At 42.9% G+C, this 21,446-nt stretch overlaps 1 protein-coding gene across 1 annotated transcript in view; it reads left to right on the top strand.

Annotated features, from left to right (window-relative positions):
• The window catches only part of WWC3 (WWC family member 3), a 145,812-nt gene that overhangs the window by 39,547 nt on the left and 84,819 nt on the right, over positions 1-21,446 (top strand). The window contains exons 2-3 of the mRNA XM_006835645.1: positions 13,220-13,329; positions 17,871-18,074. Of these exons, the coding sequence (XP_006835708.1) occupies positions 13,314-13,329; positions 17,871-18,074 (220 nt within the window). The 5' untranslated portion in view covers positions 13,220-13,313. The remainder of the gene's footprint in view (positions 1-13,219; positions 13,330-17,870; positions 18,075-21,446) is intronic.

Genomic DNA, 21,446 nt, shown 5'->3' with positions numbered 1-21,446 from the left:
CAACAGTAGTGAGGTTGGCCCAGGATCGGGCAGTGTTTCGTTCTGCTGTGCATAAGGTCCCTATGAGTCGGTTCCTACTCCATGGCACCTAACAACAACAACAGTAGCCAGAGCCACATGGGACTATGGGTAAAGCACTTGAATAGAATGGCAGCGAGTGTGAATCAAGAAACCAAAGAAGGTTAACGATCTTGTTTATAAGCTTTTGTATTTGTTGCAGGTTGAAATGAATGGTACTGTTTTGGAAGTTATTGAGTTTAGTAAAATGTATATTGTTCAAATTAATATCACCTGCTTTTTAAAGTGTGGCGATTCGAAGACTTAGAACTGCACATGTGGAGCTCATGGTATTTTTGTTGTGCAGGCCCACTGAGTTCTGCACGTAATGCTAGCACATAGACTCATATACAGAGGTGAAAACGTGTTTCTATATCCTCTGAAGACTGCAGTTAATGGACTTGATGAGCAATTCCTTTTCCAGATGACTTTCGGTTCAGAGAACTCTTGTTGGGTGGTGTGTTCAGATGGGTAAAGACAAGTGGGTACCCCACTAGTGGTTGTTCCCATTAAGTGTAGTATTTGTCTGTGAAATCAGAATAATAATATTCTCTGGGAGCTTTGGGGGACATTTATGGGATATGCAATAAGTTCTAGAAGCCTTTGTATTGGCCGCAGTGTTATCCTTGCCATCAGCAAGACTGAACCATTACCTAGGCACATCCTCAGTGTTTGTTGTTGTGAGATGCTTTCGAGTCAGCCCCCCAACTCCTGGTGACATGGTGTACAACAGAATGGGACACTATTGGGTCCTGTACCACCCCCATGGTAAGTTTCAGATAGAACTTTTGTGGTCCATGGGGTTTTCATTGACTGATTTTCAGGAAGTAGATTGCCAGGTCTTTCTTCCTAGTGTGTCTTCGTTTGGAAGTTCTGCTGAATCCTGTTTAGCATTGCAGCAACATGCAAGCCGCCTCTGCCAGAAGGGTGGTAGCAGCACACAAGGGACATTGTCTGCATGTTGAACCCAGGTCTTCCACATGGTAGTGGTGGTGGTGGTTGTGTGCCATGGAGTCGGTTCCGCCTCATAGCGACCCTATATAGGGTTTCTGAGGCTGTAAATCTTTACAAGAATAGCAAGCCTCATCTTTCTCCTGTGGAACAACTGGTAGATTTGAATTGTTGACCTTGCATTTGTAATCCCATATGCTACCAGGCCTCCTTCTACATAGAAGGAAGGAATTCTACCTCTGAACCACTAATAAACACTCAAACTATAGGTTCCTCCGTTTTAAGTGTTCCTCTTAGGAAGTTTGTAAAAGTTAGGGCTATCTATGCCTGTTGTCAGTGTGATTCCACAAAAATCTATACTGAGATACCTTAATATATTCATTATTAAATCACTTGTTTATGATGGTTCGTTTTTTTTTTGGGGGGGGCGGGGGAGTGGAGTTCTGACTTCCATTGTACCTGAACCAGTTTGAGAACTGGCAGGATCATAAGGGAAGCAAAGCTCCAGAAGATTGCCGTCCTTCCTAAATGTCTTCTGGACTGATTTGTCTTCGGACAGTTTCTCCTTTGCTAGAGGATAGGACATCTTGCCAAGATCTTGCCTCTTTGTCTGTGGAGGACACTCCCTTCCTGGTGTACAGGCCCACAGTCAGGAAACCACATTATGGATCAGAAGTTGCCTTGGCCAATAGAGAAGCTGAACAAAAGGAGAGGGGAGAGATCTTCAGTGCTATTTCATCAAGCTTGCGTGGCCTGACGAATCGCCTTTCTCCCTTCTGAGGATATGCGGTTCTAAAAACAGAGCTGTCCAAGTGAAGGATGACCCTGTAGTGCCCTAGCCTCTCCCCACTTCTGCATTTCTTCGAATCCAGACCTTGTTGATCTCCGCTGAATTTGAAAGGCCATTTTCTTTCTCCATTGTGCCCTCTACCAGTGTTTCCTTGACTTAATTGGTTCCATTCTGGTTTTTATGTGATACCAATTTCAGAAATTGACCTAATAAATTTATCAAACACGTTAGGGGAAGGCCTGTTGTGCTCTTAAAAAGCGATTAGAGGAAACAGCATGCTTTCTTTCAAGGAGCTCAGGAGAGGTTGTTGTTAAGTGCCATCGAGTTGATTCTGACCCATAGTGATCTTGTATAGGGTTTCCGAGGAGCAGCTGGTGAGCTTGAACCACCGACCTTGCAGTTCAAACAACTTTGCAGTCTGACACATTAGCCCACAGTGCCCCACCAATAATAATTTTGTTAGAAAGCGATAAGTACTGTCCAAAATAGATATATGGGCAGTGATTCTTCTGAACTCTTTCTCTCAAGATTTTTGTGGTGGGGGAATTCAAACCATCCAGCTCTTTCCAATTAAGCATACAATCTAAGTAAAAACAGTGTGGCAACTGAGCTGCCTTTCCAATTAAGTTGACCCATGCTAACCTTTCTCCATACAGAGATTCATATTTATTGTAGTCAATATGGCTTAGATGATACCTGATCCTTTTTCTCATTCTTCACAGAGCCCACTGAACTTTGTGTTGTCTTGGCTGTTGTCTGCATTTGATTAACTTGTTTTGACTTACCAAAGACACTTAAGTCATCAAATCAGACAGAAATATTCAGACTTTTCATAGATCCCCCTAATTTATCTCCACACTACGTCTAAATCTCCAAGTGTGCTAGCCAGCTACCTGTTCTTATAGACAGCCCCCAAACCTCAGTAGCTTAGCAGAATAGAGGGTTCTTGTTCATGTTAGTTCAGGGGTGGGAGAGGGGTTTCTAAGACGCTCAGATCCACGTAGTCACTCAGGGACTCAGGCCCCTTTCATGGCGTGACTTGCCCATTTTCTAGGGCTTTGCAGTCCTCCACTTTATCCTCTCTTTTTAGCCAGTAGATGAGGGAAGAGAGGGTATGGAGGAGCCTGCAAGAAGTTTCCAGGACAGGCCTGGAAGTGGTGTACCTTCTGCCCATATTCCACTGGCTGGACCTGTCACAAGGCCCCACCTAACTGCAGGGTGACTGGAAAATGTGAACGTTTCATGTGTCCCAGAGGCAAATGAAACAGGGGTTTGGTGAACACGTAGCATTGGTACTGTTCCCAGGAGACACGCAGTAAATTCGGAAGGTCTCAGTGAGATGTAGACCTGAGTGAGAAAAAGAGGAGAGAGTTAAAGCTTGTTGATACCGAAGGAGCAAGACCTAGTGTTTTTCAGATTGAAGACTTCGCGACTGGAGTGAACCCACTACAGGTATCCCCCCAGCCTTTTGAAAATTTGCTTTACACCACTTCACTGTTAGGAAAGACCTACATTAGTACCTGCTTTTGTTCACCAAAGAGGATTTCCTCTTTTGCTAAAAATGATGAAAAGTAAAACTGGTATTCAGTGTTTGGTTTGCAATGAGCTGTTAAAGAGGCATCTTGCAGCCTGAGCAGTGAGCGCCACCTCGCCAAGCTCCTTCCCTGGGAGAACTACACTCCACATGTCAGCATAGAGTCACCATAGCTTTGAGCTGTGTCTGTGAACACTATGTGTTAAGTGTGATTTTAGGTTTTATGTGTTATTTGGTAGGTTATTTGAGGGGGGGATCTGGGAATTGCTTCTTCACTTTTATGCCATTTTACCTTACGAAAGGTTTCATGGGAACTCTTGACTTTCGGGTAGCGGGATATAAGGGCATTGCCAAGCCTCCTGCAAACGCAATTTTGTGTGACGAAAGAAGCTCATCTGTGTCTGCTTCTCTGTGGTGGTTTGTCTTGTGGACTTACTACCATTAAGAAAACCTGTTTCTTCTTTCTTTGCAATGTAGTTGAGGAACCGTTTCTACTTCCGATTAATCTGGGAAATTTGTCCATGAACTGTGATGGTTAGCTCTGTATTGGAGACAATGAAAATATAGTTTTCTTTTTTTATTTTCAGTATTTCATGTATAAATCCCAAATGTTATTTTTAAATGATCTGTTCTAAGGCTTGATCCCTAATGATTGAGCCACTCACTTGGCATTAATACATGAGAATGCCAGTGGCGATGTTTAGCCTCAGTTCTAAATGTGATTATTCTTGTTCAGAAATTCCAGAAATTGAGACTCAATGACAAATGCCAGCCAGTTTTTAAGTGTATTCTAAATAAATATCCAAGTACACTATGTGGCATTTTCTTTGAAAATTTTTACTTATTATGCTGTTGAGAATATCAACAGTTTCTGCATGTATAGTTTAGTGACATTGATTACATTCTTTTGGGGGGTGGGGGTGGCTGGGAGTAAGGAATTAGGACTATGGCTTGGTCTAGGCAAAGCCTAGTACTTCATTTAGTGTTAGGGTTATGGTTGGGACTAGAGTTAATGTTAGGGGTAGGGGTTAGTTTAGGCCTAGGAGTAAGGTTGGGTCTAGTTTTGGGGCTACAGCTAGGTTTATTTTTTTCTTGAAATCGACTTGATTTCCCCTTTATTTGGAAGTTCTGTGACTACATTTTTTTCTTTTTTTTTTTTTTAACTTTTTGGTGTTTTTTATTGTTGTTATTCCAAACTGGTATCTGTGGTTCCCTATTTTCAGTTTTGTAGGTTTGTTTGACTTTGCATACTTCTGTATCTGGGATGAGTTCTGGGTGATATTGTCATGTATGTTAGTTGTTGTCTGCCGTTGTTGATTCTCTGTCCAAAGAACTCCCTTTAGTTATTTTTGTAAGGTTGGTCTGGTTTTGCAAATTCTTTTCATTTCTGTTTATCTGCAAGTGTCCTAATTTCATTGTCATATTTGACAGACAATTTTGCTGGGTATATGATTTGAGTTGGGCTGCTAATCTCTAGGTCAGCAGTTTGAAACTATCAGTGGTTCCATGGGAGAAAGATGAGGCTCTACTCCCGTAAAGATTTACATCCTCAGAAAACCCTCAGGGTCACTGTGAGTTGGAACTGACTCCCCGACATATAACCACCACCATATGATTCTTGGTTGGCAGTTTTTTTATTCAAAGTTTTATGTATATCATCCCATTGTCTTCTTGCCTACCTAGTTTCTGCTGAGACTTCACAGCTTAGACTTACTAGTTCTCCTCTGTAGGTAACTTCATTTTTCCTGAGCCGCTCTCAGGATTTCTTCTTTGTCTTTGGTTTTGAAATACTTGATTATAGTATGTCTTGGTGAATTTCTTTTGGGGTCTGCCCTGTTTGGGGTTCATTTAATTTCTTGAATGGCTGTCTTCTCATTTTTCATAAAGGTGAGGGATGTTTTCTACCATGAACTCTTGGATGATTTTCTCTGTGATTTTATGTCTTTTCCTGTTCTGGAATCCCAATCACATGTAAGTTATTCCTCTTGATAGTGTCCCACATAAATCTTAGACTTTCTCTAGATTTTTAAAATTATTTTTTCAGATTGTTACTCTTGGAGATAGATATTGAGAGGTTTTTCTTCACGCTCACTGATTTGACCTTCAATTGATAAATTTTTTTTGCCATTTTAATGTATTATCTATTTCTGAAGTCTTAATATTAATCTTCTAGCTTTCTAATTGCTGTTTTTGTATGATTTCCTTTTTTTTTTTTTAATTTGTCAGTTTGATCTAGTACTGTTTTCCTGAATTCTTCCTTACTTTTGTTGATTTTTCTCTCAATTTGTTGAAGGGACCTAATTAGCATTCTTTTTTGAATTCCTTATTAAGTAGTTCTGATACCATTTCTGGTGTCTCATTTATTGTTTTTAAGTTTTTATTGTGAATTGAGTGATAGTTTACATGGGAGAACATCAGTTTTACACTCATTGTTTCATTGCAATGATTACAATCTCTTCCATTCATCATATTTGCTTCTATCTGTTTTGTTTGTTTGTTTCCGATCTACACCAAAGCACTCAGGAATATACAACCATTTAAACAACCAAAGGGCATACCCCGCAAGCCCACCCCCCAGCTGTCAGCACACTGCCCCTCTCCCTCCCTGAGTCCAGTGTCCCCAGCCGCTCCATCTCTCCACGTCATCATCTCTGCCTCCATCTCTGGTGTCACTGCTTCTCTGGATAGGGTCCTGCACTCCATTCTTCTCCCTTGATGGTCCCAGGGTCCTCCACTCCTGGACTGCAAGATCAACCACTCCCCTCCTTTTGTTACAAAACGTCTGCCTCTACATTTGCAAGGGTGTCTCATTTTTGACTCTCTATTTTGGTCACTTGTTTCTTTGTGTAAGCTGAAATTGTCTGTTTTAACCAAGATATTGTGGTGTCGCTGTATTTATATTTAATTGATGATTGTATGTTGGTGTGTTCTCAGGTACTCACAACCTGTCCCCTGGTGGATGTGATAGAGATTGGAAGTCTGAAGATAGTTCTCTGTTTGCTGTTCATGTAGCATAGTTCAGGGTGGGTTCACGTGCCTCCGGAGAAGGGGTGCTATGCCTAGTGCTGGACCCCAACTAGAGGATGTACTATACCAGGTGCCTGACACCAGGAGAGGCTGCACAGGAGGGGATATATTGGTGCTGCCGTATTGGTGATGGCGAGACTAGGCAGGCTCCCGGCTACCAGGAGGGCAGATTGCACCCTGCCTTGTCTCCCACCTGTAGCCTCGTCCTGTGCCTGCTGCAAAAGCTCAAGATGGTTACACCGCTCTAGGTCAACCGACAGCCTGCCTGGTTTTCATCTCTCTTCCAGTAAGCATTCAGTCCACCTTTCTGTCCTACCTTTTGAAATTAGGGTTCCAGGATCACCCTCTATATCTATTTCACTTGTTCTCCTATGTCTTTGGTGCAGAGGGTCTGCTTAGTGCGTCTGCTTACTCCGCCATCTTGCCTCTGCTCATGATGACATTCTCACCCTTTTTTTCTGAGTCGCTCCTCTGCCATAAACTCTTCACTTCCTAAGGTTCCTATCTAATCTTGCCGTTTGTTGTTGTCAGTTTGATCCTATATAGATAGCTCTTACAAGAAAGAGCATGGTGCTCAAGGCAGTCTTTTTTTTTTTGTTTGTTTATCAAATTAGAAATGCTAAACTGGATTTTGGTTTTAAAAAGACTTTGGGAGATATTTTTGGTTTAAGGTTTAAAGATTATCTTAGGGCAATAGTTTCAGGGATTCATTCACCCTCCATGGCTTCAGAAAAGTCTGGGGCCCATGAGTATTTGAAATTCTGTTCTGCATTTCCCCCCTTTTGATCAGGATTCTTCTATAGAATCTTTAATCACAATGTTCAGTAATGGGAGCTGGGACCCTCCAATTCTTCTGGTTTCATGGCAAAGGAGGCAGTTGTTTATGGAGACAATCACACCACCAGTTCTTCCATGTATTTCTGACTCTTCTTCTTGGGTCATGTTAATATTATCAGTGACTATTCAGAGTGACTTTTCAGGACTAACATGGCAGTTGTATTGTACGGTCACCACTGTTCTAAACTTTGACAGAGAAATGAGGGATCTTTCTAAACAATGATCTCAGCTTCATTGTTTTGGGGGGGGAAACCAAAGTATCTAAGAATTTGACAAAAGCTTTGGACTGTGCTCATTGGCTTTGTGTGTGTGTGTGTGTGTGTGTGTGTAAGTTTCTTGGAATTGGGGGACCCACTCACTGCTCAGTGAGAACCTCCTGCCTTGGGGTGTAAATGCTACGCCACTGAATGCCTGGAGAAACTAGCACACAACGAACAGGGTATAATTCACCAGCTTAGTAACCACAAACGGGCTGAGTTCCCATGTTCCTGCAGGCTTTGAACTTCACTGAGAGCCAGGTTATGGTAGAAAAGGTGAAGGAAGTCATTATAATTTCTTGAGGACTGGTTTGGAACTGAAATTGAGATTAATAGTATCCTCTCTGAATAGCCTATTGCAAACAAGCATGAATTGGGAATATAAAGATGGACTTGTTCCGGGAGACTGGAAAGTGTAGTCCAAGCTCTAAAGGATGATGGTGGCCTCCTTTTGTTAAAGAAATTGTGCTAAGAGTTGGGTTTATACTTTTCTCTTTACTTCCACTTTCTGCAGCCCACCTCTGTACAAGGGGGCTTCAAAAAAGATAATGGAAATTTTCCAGAACTTTTTGAAGCCCTCTCATATTTTCTAGAATTTGGATGGTTGGCTTCTACATTCCAGCCCCCTGAGTCTTGTCTGGGAAGGAGGGTGTAGCCATGCCTAGTGCAAAAAGCCTTGCTTTGGAACTGAGAACCTCATTTTACAAGTCCAGTCATCCACGCTTTAAAAAAGTGATGTGCAAATGTTAAACTTACTAGCTGGATCTTCTTTCGCGGGTGGTGGAAGGCAGTGGCCGAAAGAATACAACTTGCATGATTTTACCTCTGTGCCAATGGGGGAATCTGGTCAATGCTGAAACTAACTAGAGGTATGGCGAGTGCCCTTATAAAAGAAGTAGAACTCTTAAAATAAAATGCATTATTATTATTTTTAGCTTTACCTTCACTGAACCTACTTTAATTGGTGTTCAACATTTGAATTAGTAAAAGCAAATATAACAAAAAAAATCAATTAAATTTATAAAAAATAGAGATTGTTCTTCCTAGTTAAAATTCAATCCCAGGTTTAGATGAGGCCCCATATTTTTAATCAGTGCAGAAACAGATCTGGGCATTGTGAAATGGGACTAGGAGTAGTAGCAGCATCAGCAGTTTTGTCCAAACCTGTCTAACTTCAGGAGGGATAATGCGAATCAAGATCAGCCCAAGGCTGATTCCCAGGAGGTGGAGGTCAGACATACCTCCTGTCTTGAACCTTTGTAACAATTCTTTCTCCAGCAGTCCCTTCCCGTGGTACTTTTTACTTCTCTGCTACACAGCCCTCACAGACCAAACATACATACATCTTTTATTAAGGGGCAGGGTACAAGTTGGGATCAACAGCCTACACCTCAGGATCCATATTAGGAAACATGTAGGCAAAGTCTCCCTTCTTTAGCTCCTCAGGTCATGCAGGCCTTCAGTGTTCCAGCCCTTGACCAACGTTATGGCTCTTTTAGGAGGTTTCTTGTGTTCTTTCATGTCCTACTCCTTTCTTATGCTTCTCATGCTGTTTCTTTTGGTCTGACAAAATCTCTGTGGGACTGGCAGCATATGTGTGTGTGTGTGTGTGTGTGTGTGTGTGTGTCTCCCGGTGAGGCACTGTGGGTTAATGCGCCAGACTGCAAAGCCGTTTGAACTGCAAGTTGGCAGTTCAAGTTCACCAGCTGCTCTAAACCCTATACAGAGTTGCTATGGATCGGAACCGACTCAACTGCACTTGACAACAACAACTATATATATATCCTTGTCATTTTCAAGGCATGGACTCTCTTAGTGGGGGGCCACAAACTGGTAGGCTACAGATACTTCATTTGCATAGTAGGCTATAGTCACTTCATTTGCATAGCCAACTGACCAGTCCTTCCAAGGTACATACCAATCACAAATAGGACCAGATAAAAAGTATCAAAACCAAGTTGTGTGCAGTGTACTCACGAAATGTCAATCAACTTAGACAACAGTAACAAACTCTCTGGGATAGAAAACTAGGACAAATGTAACTCCTCAGGGCTTAGAGGTGGAAAGTCTCTCAAACTGCTTTTCCAACAAACCAAGACAAAAAGCCACATAAAGGAACTCATTTTCACCTCAGACATATACGAATTCATAGTGTTCCACTTTTCACCCATAAAGAAAAAATGCCTGAAAGACATCCTCTTCGCTGTCAGGTCAATGCAGACTCCTAGTGAATCTACAGGGCAGAGTAGAACTGCCCATAGGGTTTCCAAGGCTCCCATCTTTCATCTTCAGAGTGGCTAGTGGGTTTGAACCACTGACCTTTTGGTTAGCAGTTGAGCCCTTAAACACAGCACTACCAGGGCTCCTTGAAACATTTACTACCACTTTTGGTATGGCTGCTGTAGGATAAGCATAGGACCACAAGGTCGGTTTGAACCACAAGGGTGGTGGTTCAAATTCATCAGCTGCTCCTTTGAAACCCTATACTGGGTCTCTAAGGAGTCCTGGGGCTAATGGGCTGGACTGCAAAGTCAGTTTGAACTGCCAGGTCGGCGGTTCAAGCTTACCAGCCGCTCCTTGGAAACCCTATACAAAGTCTCTATGGGTCAGTACCAACTCGATGGCACTTACCAACAACACTGGGTCTCTATGAGCCAGAACCAACTTGATGGCACTAAATAACAATAAATTAAAAAGGAGTTCCTGGGTAGCATAAATGGTTAAGTGTTAGATAACTAGCTGGTTAAGCCCCTGCCGACTACTCTCTGAAAGGTTGGTAGTCCTAACAGACTGTACAGACCTGACGGCCATGGCACCTTTGGGAAGGTTAGGACTACCAACAACACTGGCAGGTCTGGTCTTCTCTACACATGGGGTCACCATGAGTTGGAAACAATTTGACAGCATCTCACAGGAATAATGAGGCCCTGGTGCGGCGCTGTGGGCTAATGCGTCAGACTGCAAAGTCATTTGAACTGCAAGGTCTGTGGTTCAAGCTCACCGGCTGCTCCTTGGGAACCCTATACAGGGTCACTTTGGGTCAGAATTGACTCGATGGCACTTAACAACAACAACAATAATAATACACTGGACTGCAAAGTCGTTTGAACCACAAGGTCAGCAGTTCAATGTCATCAGCCACTCCTCGGAAACCCTGTACAGGATTACTGTGGGTTGGAGCCAACTCGACGGCATTTAGCAACAACAACAACAACTTAAAAAGAAATCTCTGTACAAGTTTACCATCTGAAAGGGAAATAGAAGTGAAGGTTAGTGTTAAGTGCTATCGAGTCAGTTACAATGCCTTGGGATTCATGTCATTGCTTTTCTTTCAAATGGCGCCGTCTGTGCCTGCTTCTCAGTTACCCGGGCATGTGCCTTTTATCACCAGACAGACAAGTACTTGAAGGAGCATTTTTGAATTGTCGTCTATATTCCATAGACCTGAAAGTGGACGTGACAACTTACTCTTTGCTTGTGGTTGGACCTGGTTGATTGAGTCTAGATATGTTCATTTAACTTCTTTGATTTTATTCCAAGTACTGTATTTTGTCTTCAGAGCCCTTGAGTGGTGCAAACGATTACCACGCTTGACTGCATTTTTCTCTAGGCTCACATGTGTGAATCTAGAAAGCCAAAATGTAGTTAAGACTCAGTTTGGGTTAAAGTAGGATTGTTTTTGCTGTGGTTTGGTGCTTATTTGGGACCTGGTTTATGCCAACACCCTGCCATTATCTGCTTGACTTGGAACCTCATCACTGTCATATCACTCCTACCTTGTAAAGCAGTCGTGTGGATTGGGACAGACAGCGTGCTTGTTTATAGGCGAGTTTTGTGACTGTGAATTTTTTAATGCTTAGTGTTTGAGAGAATGCCCATAGCGTGTTTGAACTCACTTGGTCATGGGTTCAGTGGGGGAAAGTCCTTGACTGCTGACCAGAAGGTCAGTGCTTTGAACCCACCAACTGTTCCATGGGAGAAGTATGTGGCAGTCTGCTCTCATAAAGGTTTACAGCCTCAGAAACCTTAGGGATCAGTCCTATTCTGTACTGTGCTGTTCGGTGCCATCGAGTCAGTTCTGACTCACGGCGACCCTGTATAGGATTTTCAAGGAGTTGGATTTGAACCACCAACTTTGTGGTTAGCAGTCCAATGCTTATCCTACAGCACCACACACTGGACTATAGGATTGCTGTAAGTCAGAATCAACGCTATGGCAGTGGGTTGAGGTTTTTTTTTTTTTTTTTTGGGGGGGGTGATTATCTTTGTTTTATATGGACTCTTAAGTTTCTTTCTTTTTTTTTTTGTAGTTTAAAATGTGTTTAAAATAGTATTTTATCAACTTCTCAATGTACCTTGAAGAAAGCTCTGTTACAGAACCAGTTTGGGGGATTCCCACATTCACAATTTATACTTTATACTGGTCTCGTGGGTTTTGGCTGCAAGCCTGGTGTCTCACTTCCTTGGGGCCGGGAACTTGAACAGTACAGGAATCCTAATTGGATGTGGGAGGGTTGGGTTAGTGAAATTTAGGTTATAAGATTCCCATGCATACCAGTCAGTGTGTTATTATAGAGACAGGCGAATAGATAGCTGCCTACACGCAGACAATTCTAGGTGTGTCCAGCTTCCTACAACAGCTGCAGGCGTAAATCTGTCTTGTCAATCAACGTGATCCCTGGGAAGGGGGAGGAGCAGGAGGCTCTACTTTAAAAAAACTCTAATTGAAAAGCCCTGACTTTATCTCTTGCCTCAATCTCAGACTTCCTGAATCAGATTTGAGAGAGATCTGGAGACAGCATGCTCTTGTTTGTTTCTCTCCAGAATACCACAAGAAAAGAAAGGACTACTTAGAATTTCTGATCTGGACTGTATAAGGATTATAGAAAGTGCTTTTTTGCTGTTAAGTGCCATCGAGTCCATTCCAACCCATAGCGACGCTGTATAGGGTTTCCGAGGAGCAGCTAGTGAGCTTGAACTGCCAATCTTGCAGTTCAAACAGACTTTGCAGTCCAGCTCATTAACCTACAGTGCCACACCAAATATTTAGTGGGCATAATGGCTGCGAACCTTAAGGTCAGCGGTTCGAAACTACCAGCCGCTCCGCGGGAGAAAGATGAGGCTTTCTACTCCCGTAAAGATTTACACCCTCGGAAACCCTGTACAGGGTCGCTATGGGTCGGAACCGACTCGACGGCACTTAACAACAACAAACAATGTGGTGTTACCTTGGTGTGCTTTTGTATTTGGCCAATGGCTAATGTGTAATTCATTACATTTTGGTCACTGGTAGATGTAAATGTTGCAGATGCCTTTTTTATAAATTTAAGCTGGTGGTCATATGTAAATGTGTGGAGATTGAAAGTTGTGGGGTGGAGGGAATATTTCTCAGGTAATGAGAACAAAGCATAGCTACTCTCCTATTGTTCTGGAAGAGCTACATTCCATTGCCCCACGTCATTAAATATACTCTTTGGAGGAAGATGCTTGTTTTACCTGTTTTGTTAGTAACTGTCAATATTCATTTTCACAGGTATTTAAAGTTGTACTTTGAAATTATTAATGCTTTTAAATGTGAAGATAATAATGCAGTTACTGATTATTATTTGGGCAAAGACTGCGAATTACTTTCCCAACTAACAGCACAAAAACAGTCAGTTGCAGAGAATAATGTATCATTGGCATTAAAACCTAATTGTAAAGTCCATGTGACAAACTTAGATGGCATTAACCTGACTTTCAAATGTTTCATGGTTCTCTTTGCAGGATAACAAAGCCCTTGACCTTTGCTGATTGTGTTGGGGATGAACTTCCTTTAGGATGGGAAACTGTATATGATAAACAAATTGGAATTTATTACATGGACCACATAAATAGTGAGTACAGCACCATATTTTCATTATTATCTGTGAATGAGTTTTCATGTTGGATCTCAAAGATGCTAAAAGGTTTTTGCAGAGCTCACCAATCTTTACTGCCTAATGCAATATTAAATTGGGCTTTATAAATGTAATCAATCCGAAGTTATGAGTTGAGTTCTTCAGAAAGTGAAGCAGTTTGGTAGCTTGTGTTTTGCTGAGGTCTGCACGTAATGTGTTTTATGGAGGGTTTTAATATCTAATATAAAGAATAAATTTCCCAGGCAGCCTGGGAACAGAAGTATGTGTTACCATGAGAAGGTTGTTTATTACAAAATGGAGCTTAAAGGTTCTTGAAATAATAAATGCCCAAGGAGTAACCAAAGGGTTGCCTTAACTTCATTTTCTCTTATACATTTAATTTTAACTTTAATGCCAGATACCTTTTAGATCTTTGTGAAGGGGGGAAATAGTGTAAAGACTACAGCTAAAATAATGTGCCTTTGATCATGCCCGTCTCTTTGTAGAACTGTCTAGAACAGTGATTTTCAACTGGGGGCAATTTTCTAGGGGGACATTTGTCAAGGTATGGAAACATTTTTAGTTATTACAAGTGCGGGGTGGGGCTCTACCAGCATCTAGTGGGTAGAGATGCTGCTAAACACCCTATGGTGCCCAGGACAGCCTTCACAGGAAAGAACGATTTGGCACCAAATGCCAGAAGCTTCCTCTCATTCTAGATCAGTTCTCTACTCCTCACATGTGGCTGTCTGCCTCTTTTTCGGCCGTCCTTGGTCCTGGCTATGAGCTTACATTGTCCCTCCGTGTACTACTGTCATTGTCATTTTTATTACCAGGATAGCTGTTGAAAATAAAGACACGAAGCCTGGCTTCCTCTTGGCATGTGTTCTCTCCTTCATTTTATTGAGTCTGGAGAGGCTGGGCTGGGGGTGGGGGAGCCAAAAATGGGCAGTATTTTCCACGTGAGTGACTTGGGAAGAGCTTTCCTTACCCAGCTCACAGCCTCTTGTTTCCCTTAGTGTGATCAGCCCCAGGTTGGTATCTTTAGGACCAATTCCTCTGAGTTCAATACTTGGAACCTAAATTGGGAATCTTTTTTCTGTTCCCATTCCCTGATACATGGCATTCAGCTGGCACACAATGTCAGCTATCATCCAAAGACTATGAAGTGGTGACTGGAGATGGGACTAAGTGGTGACAAGAGAGCTTCTAGATTGATCTACTGCTTCCTGGACGGGGGCGGTGCTTGGTAGAAAAGAAGATGAGAGGCTCCAAGCTGAGGACCAGTCCTCTCCATGGCCCTCAGCTGATGTGGCCACCGCTGCGTGTGCATATGAAAGAGAGAAAGTTGGACTATCTGGGCTTGGCATCCCTGTTGGTCTTTCAGCCTGTGGGGCTGCCCCATGGGGCTGCTGCTGATTGGCCTTGGCACACTGCAGGGTGGCTTCTAGACAAGCTTGCCTGGCCCGTAAACGCTGTGTGCTCGTCCTTGAATGCCCCGGTTCTCCTGGCCTCTCTTGCTTGCTTCCTGCTCACTCCCGCAGTCACAGCAAGTTCTGGTGATGGCCTCTCATGGCCTGCCACTCAGTTTAGCTCCCAAGAACACAGAAAAATGAGACCCAGCCTCCAATGTCACAGAGATGCCACTCTAGGTGAGCCAGGAACCTTAATGTTGAGTTGTTATCACCGCCTCCCAGAAAGTAGATTAGCGGTTATCAGGGTTTGAGGGGTGGGAGAATAGAGGAGTTGTGCTTAAGGGGTAAGAGTTTCTGAAAGTTCAGGGTTCTGAGTAAGGTTTGGAAATAGTGGTGATGGCTGCATAACACGGTGAATGTAGTTCATATCACTGAATTGTACAGTTAAAAATGGATACAATGGCTGTATTTAGCTTTGCTGCAAACATTCATCATGAATGTGGTGGAGCATACACAGGACAAAGTTATGAAAACTTTGTAGACATTACCAAACACCTTGAGGGAATGATTTGCTGGGCCTCCCCAGGCCATAGTCTTGGGGGACACTATGTTCAATGGGCATAACAGAGTCCCCAAAGACAATGGTCTCCATCTTGTTTTGGTGACTAGCAACTGGGATCTTAAAAACTCATGAGTAGCCATCTGAGGTACAACTATTGGTCTCTTCCTGCCTGGAGAAAAAAAGAATGATGAAAATTGAAGACACGTGGATACAGTTAATTCAGTGGACTATGTGAACATCAGTCTGCATGACCCTGAGGTCAGAAAAATTAGATGGTGCCAGGCTGCCCTGACCAGCTGACCAAGAGATCACATTAGAAGGTCCTGGATAGAGTGGAAAAAAATGGGGAATAAAACTCCAAATCATTAAAAACTAACAACAAAAACCTGGATGACTGTTTAGATAGAGACTGGTGAGACCTGGAGACTATACCTCTAGTCATCCTTCAGCCAAAAAGTAGCTAGGTATATAGGGGGAATAACGCTAGTAAGGTACATACACCATAGAATGGTGAACCAATCAAGATAAAAAAAACCAGCTTTTACCTAAGAACACAATTCAGAAAGAAGCACCAGGAGGAAGTGGGAAAATGGATGTTACACTGAAGGGATTACAGGCACTGAGATGAAACCACGTGTGTGATTTGTTGACTGGAAAACTGATGATTTGCTTAGTAAACCTTCCCTTAATTCACAACCAAGTTTTTTTTTAAATGTGAGTACAATGGCAAATTTTATGTTATACAGTGAAAGTGTGTAAGAGGGAAACCTGCCAGATAAGGAAAACTCAAGTATTTTCCACTATTAGACAGCAGTAGAAAAATGGTCAAACTGCACTCTGTCAAAGGTGAGAAACAAAAAAAAAAACTTGTGGGACTCGGAAAAACAAGGCAGCCCTGCCTCGTTCCTGTTCTCACCTGTTTCACTGTATATATTTTAGCACAATACATTTTTTTTTTTTATGTGTGGAAAAAGATGTGCCTTTGTTATGAGTCTTGAAAGATTCTATGGTTTTTTTGGTGGGCAGAATGGGACAGGGCAGTATAGATGGGTCAGTCTGGCATGTTCAGGGACTTTGGAAAAGTTCAATCAGTTTAGAGAATATGTGGGGGAAAGGATAGAAAATGGAGATGAAGCTGACAAGCCCTTTTGGGGAGGTGTAGCTACAGAAAATGGAGTCCATAGTGTGGCGCTGTGGGTTAATGCGCTGGACTGCAATGTTGGCGGTTCAATCAAGCTCACTCACCAGCCGCTCTTCAGAAATCCTATACAGAATGGCTGTGGGTCGGAATTGACTCGACAGCACTTAACAACAATAATCTACAGAAAATAGCACCTATTGGCAATTAATTAAAAATTGCTGAATGGTCTCTCACAGCTGGTGATAGAAACTGTGACAGTGAATAGAAAGTGCCATTGGCACGCCCCCTCCCCGCCCCCACTTCAAGTGGTGCTCAGACCATGTGCCATACCCGCCATATCCTAGATACGTCTTTTTTCTTATGTCATACTAAGGCAATTAGACTCTGTGCTTTAAGAGTTTCAAGCAGCATTAGGAAGGTAAGCTTGGTGAGCCTCTTAGAGGGTAGATTGTGGTAACGAGAGGCAGGAAGCCTGGACATTCCTGGAGGGAGATCATGAGGTTCTGATTAACCTAAGGGGAGATGGAGAGAAGGGTATGTTGTTTGTCATTATATCTAGGGACAGGAATCACCGATTCTTGGTAGCACAGAGAATATTCTGGGTGGGGGAGAAGAGAAGGAGTTAACTGGGTGATGAATTCCAGGTTGGGGAAGTGGGTAGATCCAGGTGATGCCGCTCACCATGCGAGGGGAAGGCAGATGGAGAAGCAGGTGTTGTCTTTGTGGTTGGTTGGCTTTGTTTTGTTTTTGGTATTTGAAAGAACAGAATGGCCTCTGCTTTGCATGAATAACTCAGAATTCCTTTGGGTCTGTCCAGATGGATCTGGGTCTAGAAGGCAGTTGGAACTTAGGAGCAAGGTTGGAGCCAGAGATAGGCATGAACCCTTAAGGAGAGCCATTGGGGTGAGAGAGAAAAGCGGAAGACAAGAATTTATGGGTCGGAGGAGACAAGGAAGCGAAGAAGAGTGCGAAAATGCTGCTTGGTCTTTCATGGAGATGAAAGAACAGGAGAGCAAGCCAAGTCAAGTGGCAGTAGAGTTTATAGCTTCCTGCATGAAGGAAGTCCATAAGAAGAAGGTTGTAAATATCTATTAGTTTGACAGTTACGAGCTCATTTGGGCTCATCTACTCCAACATTTATTTACAGTGTGGTCATTATCTGTGGGAAATTGTCTTGTATTGTCTTCTCCATTCCAGTGGACTATTTCGTATCTGCTTTGTTGAATTTTCTTCTTGTCTCAACTGTGGATATACAAATAGTAGGTGTGACACACTTCAGAAAGGTTCATTATGTAGAATCTTCTCAAATATGCATCCTGATAATTAAATGTCATATTGACTAGTACCGTAAGTACATGGCTGTTGTGTCAACCTAAAGATGTTACTTGTAAGCCACTGTGTTCTTACCCTTTTGATTTAGAGCTCACCCAGATTGAGGATCCCCGAGAACAGTGGAGACGGGAGCAGGAACGGATGTTGAAGGAATATTTAATTGTAGCCCAGGAGGCTCTCAACGCCAAGAAAGAAATATACCAGATTAAGCAGCAGCGGTTCGAGCTGGCCCAGGAGGAGTACCAGCAGCTGCACAAGATGTGTCAGGACGACTGCCGCTCTTACGCCAGCTGTGAGTTGACCTGGCCCTTGTGGTTAACACACGTGACTTTATCAGCCATCTCTCTGCAGTAGGTTACCTGTAAACTCCCAAGCTCACTTGGGCAAGACAGTTTCATCTTGGGTCTAATCGCACGCTTTTAGGTCATCACTATCCTGGTCCATTGACAGGCATTCACTTAGCAAAGATTTGGAAAGCACCCAACTACTAGCCAAAAGGCCAGCAGTTTGAACCCATCAGCTCCTCCGACGGAGAAAGATGTGTCAGTCTGCTGCTTCTGTAAAGATTACAGCCTTAGAAACCCTATGGGGCAGTTCTACTCTGCCCTAGAGGGTTACTGTGAGTTCAAATTGACTAAAGGGCAATGGATTTGGGGTTTCTTTGTGCCCAGGCACTGGGATACGGTGGTGACCAAGAAAGGTAAGGCCCCTGGCCTCCGGGAGCTCACATTCAAGTGGGGAGACTGACGATAAACCACCAAATAGAGTCCCAGGTGGGTGATGTGCAACAATCTGGGGTCTCGTGTGTGTCTGGGAGATCGCTGCAGTTCATCCTGCCTGTCTGGGACAATTCCTTGGGAAATCCACACCATGGTCTCTTTAATCCTGGATGGAAAAATTCTGATGTGCCTTCTGATGTGGCAAGTACTTGTCTCTTCCTAGAGTCTGCAGTTGAGTGTTAGAAGGAGGAGCTTGGTGTAACCCAGAGAACTGGGAAGAAAGATCTTTTTCTGCCCCTGAGGTCAGATGGACACTCAAAAGGAACCTCCCTTTCATTTAGGGTCTGCATAGGGTGGACTGCATTTTATTACTCCTCAGAAGCTACTCAGGGCTGGGAGGCAGTTTATTGTGTTACTGATGCAATCGGTTCACACTAGCAGAGTTGGAACACCTAACAGTTTGAAACAGGGCATATGACCACGACTGTCCTGGCAGCTGGTCTGCTTGAGGAGTATGTATGAAGTTGGTATGCTACCTACAACAACCCAAGTCTGTTTGAGACATGGTGGACTCACTTGCTGACTTGGTGATCTTAACATGCTCATCAGGTTCCGTGGCTCAGTCTGTGAGGAGGCTCTGTGTAGACACAGTCACTGCTTCCTGTTGTGGGGTTTGAAGCCTTGGAGGCAGACTGGGTCTGCTTGTTTTCATGAAAGGGCTGGAGAGGCCAGTGAATCTTGCTGGGGGGCTATCAGCTCAGAGGAAAAAGACTATAAATGGAATCTTACGACGTAATCCAAGTGGTTTATCAAGCTGTACTTGTCTCTGGGGGTTTTAACCAAAAACTCTTCCAATTTGCCGTTTAACCTAAACTGCCAATTACAAGGAGGAAAACCTGCTGCTAGACATGACTCAAATGAATGATCTTCTGGCTCAGAATAAAGTTCAAGACAGTGATCCTGTTGGCTCACATCATTGTCATCTAATAGATGTTTCATTGACCACAGCGTAGGTGCTGGGCCCTCGGAGGAGCAGCGGTGGCCGTATCCATAGCAAACCTGTCATCCTGCCAGAGCTCTCACGCTGTTAGTCATCTTGAGCAGGGAGGCGTTCCTTGCTGGATGCTGGGAACAGAACACAATTTGGACTTATCTCCTATTACTCTTCTTCATTAGTAATGAGTCCAAGTGAAAGGAACCCATATTCAATGAGCTAGGTGGTTTATGTGCACTGTCAAGATTGGAGCATTATGCTGTATGTGCTGTTATCTTCATAGCACATGTGAGAAAGTGCATATCAGAGAGGCCAAATGACTTCTACAAGGTGAAAAAACAAAAAACAAAGGGCTGCAGTCAGGTTAATTCTGACCCCATATATTTCATTGTAGAGTGGTACCCCATTGGGGTTTCAGAAGTAGATCGTCAAGCCTTTCCTCTGACATGCCTCTGAATGGATTTGAATTGCCAACCTTTTGATTACCAGCTGAGCACTGAACTGTTGGCAGCAGCCAGAGACTACTTTTCAAGGTTCCATACCCAGTAAATGGCAGAACTTGTGGGTTTCGCCTTCCGTGGACGAGGCTGTTTAGAAGAGCTGACTGTGGTTTTGGACTACTTAGCTCCTCCTGCAACCCCAATGTTCAAGTAATCTGAAAATTAAGACCAGTCATAAATTGGCAAGTGGTCTGCCATATTCTGTCACAAGAATGGGGCCAAGTGAAAGAGAGAGCAGTTTCTACTTCTTGAGGTTTCTCATGGCCCACGGTAGGATTGCTAAAGGATTTATCAATTTTTAGACAAAATTTTTACACCTGGTATTGATATAAGGAGCCTTGGTGAGACCGTGGTTAAATCACTCAGCTGCTAAACGAAAGTTCAGCTGTTTGAACACACCAGCCGCTCCGTGGGAGAAAGATAGGGCAGTCTGTTTCCGTAAAGACTTACCACCTTGGAGAAACCCTGTGTGGCAGTTTGTACTATAGGGTCACTCTGAGTCAGAGTCCACTCAGTGGCAATGGGCAGGGTATTGATTTATACTAAATGTTGGGGACACACTTTATCCCTAATGATAGGGGAAAATGAGGCAGTGATAGGGAACAGAGGAATTAACTAAAGTACCCATTTCTTCATTTTTGGTGAAAATATATTCAGAAAACACAGTAGTTTCTAGACATTGCCTACATTCTTCACATTGTGTCGACATTCTAGCTATTTCTGCTTTAGTTGTTTCTCACTTCCATTGAGTTAACTCCCTGGCTCCTAACCTTCTCAAAAGCCTGTGCTTTAAAATAGTTGTTACTATTTGATCTTATAGGAGAAAGATGAAGCTTTCTACTCCTGCAAAGGTTTACAGTCTTGGAAATGATACAGGATCGCTAACAGCAACAAAAATTTTGCTCTTATGTAGCTAAACTTTGTTTTTTTTTTTTCAAAGAATGCAGTACTCAAGGGTGACAGTCTTTACTTTTTAAGTTAAATTGTTACTTAGTTTAAAGGTGACTGCAGGGGAGGGTTTCAATTCAAAGTTTGAAGAGTAATTCAGGACAGTGGTCTTGGGGACCCCTCCAGCCTCAATGTGCCCCAGTAAGTTTGGATCATTTAAGAATTTCAAGTTCTGTAGAACAGCCGTTTCTAATGTTGGGCAGAAGGGTATGAGGAGAAGAGGGCAGTTGTGTTTCATCAATATTTTTCACAAATTCAATTATGTAAATCACCAGACAAATACTCCATTCATTGGAGAAGAAAGATTTTGTGTCAATATTGGGTCTTCTGATACCCAACAATATCCAAGCTTTGACATTTTTTTGATCCCTGACCCAAACAAATTCACATACTTTGCTGGATTTGAATACACGTGACCCCAGAGACTAAGAATGTAGCTCTTATCTCTGAGTTTTTGAGCTTGGGCCCCAATACCCAGCACTAATAGATGCTTTATAGAACGT

This window comes from Chrysochloris asiatica, unplaced genomic scaffold (genome assembly GCF_000296735.1).
Source record: "Chrysochloris asiatica unplaced genomic scaffold, ChrAsi1.0 scaffold00018, whole genome shotgun sequence".
Taxonomy (NCBI): Eukaryota; Metazoa; Chordata; class Mammalia; order Afrosoricida; family Chrysochloridae; genus Chrysochloris; species Chrysochloris asiatica.
The sequence above is the reverse complement of the archived record's forward strand: the minus strand, read 5'-3'. Positions and strand labels throughout refer to the sequence as shown.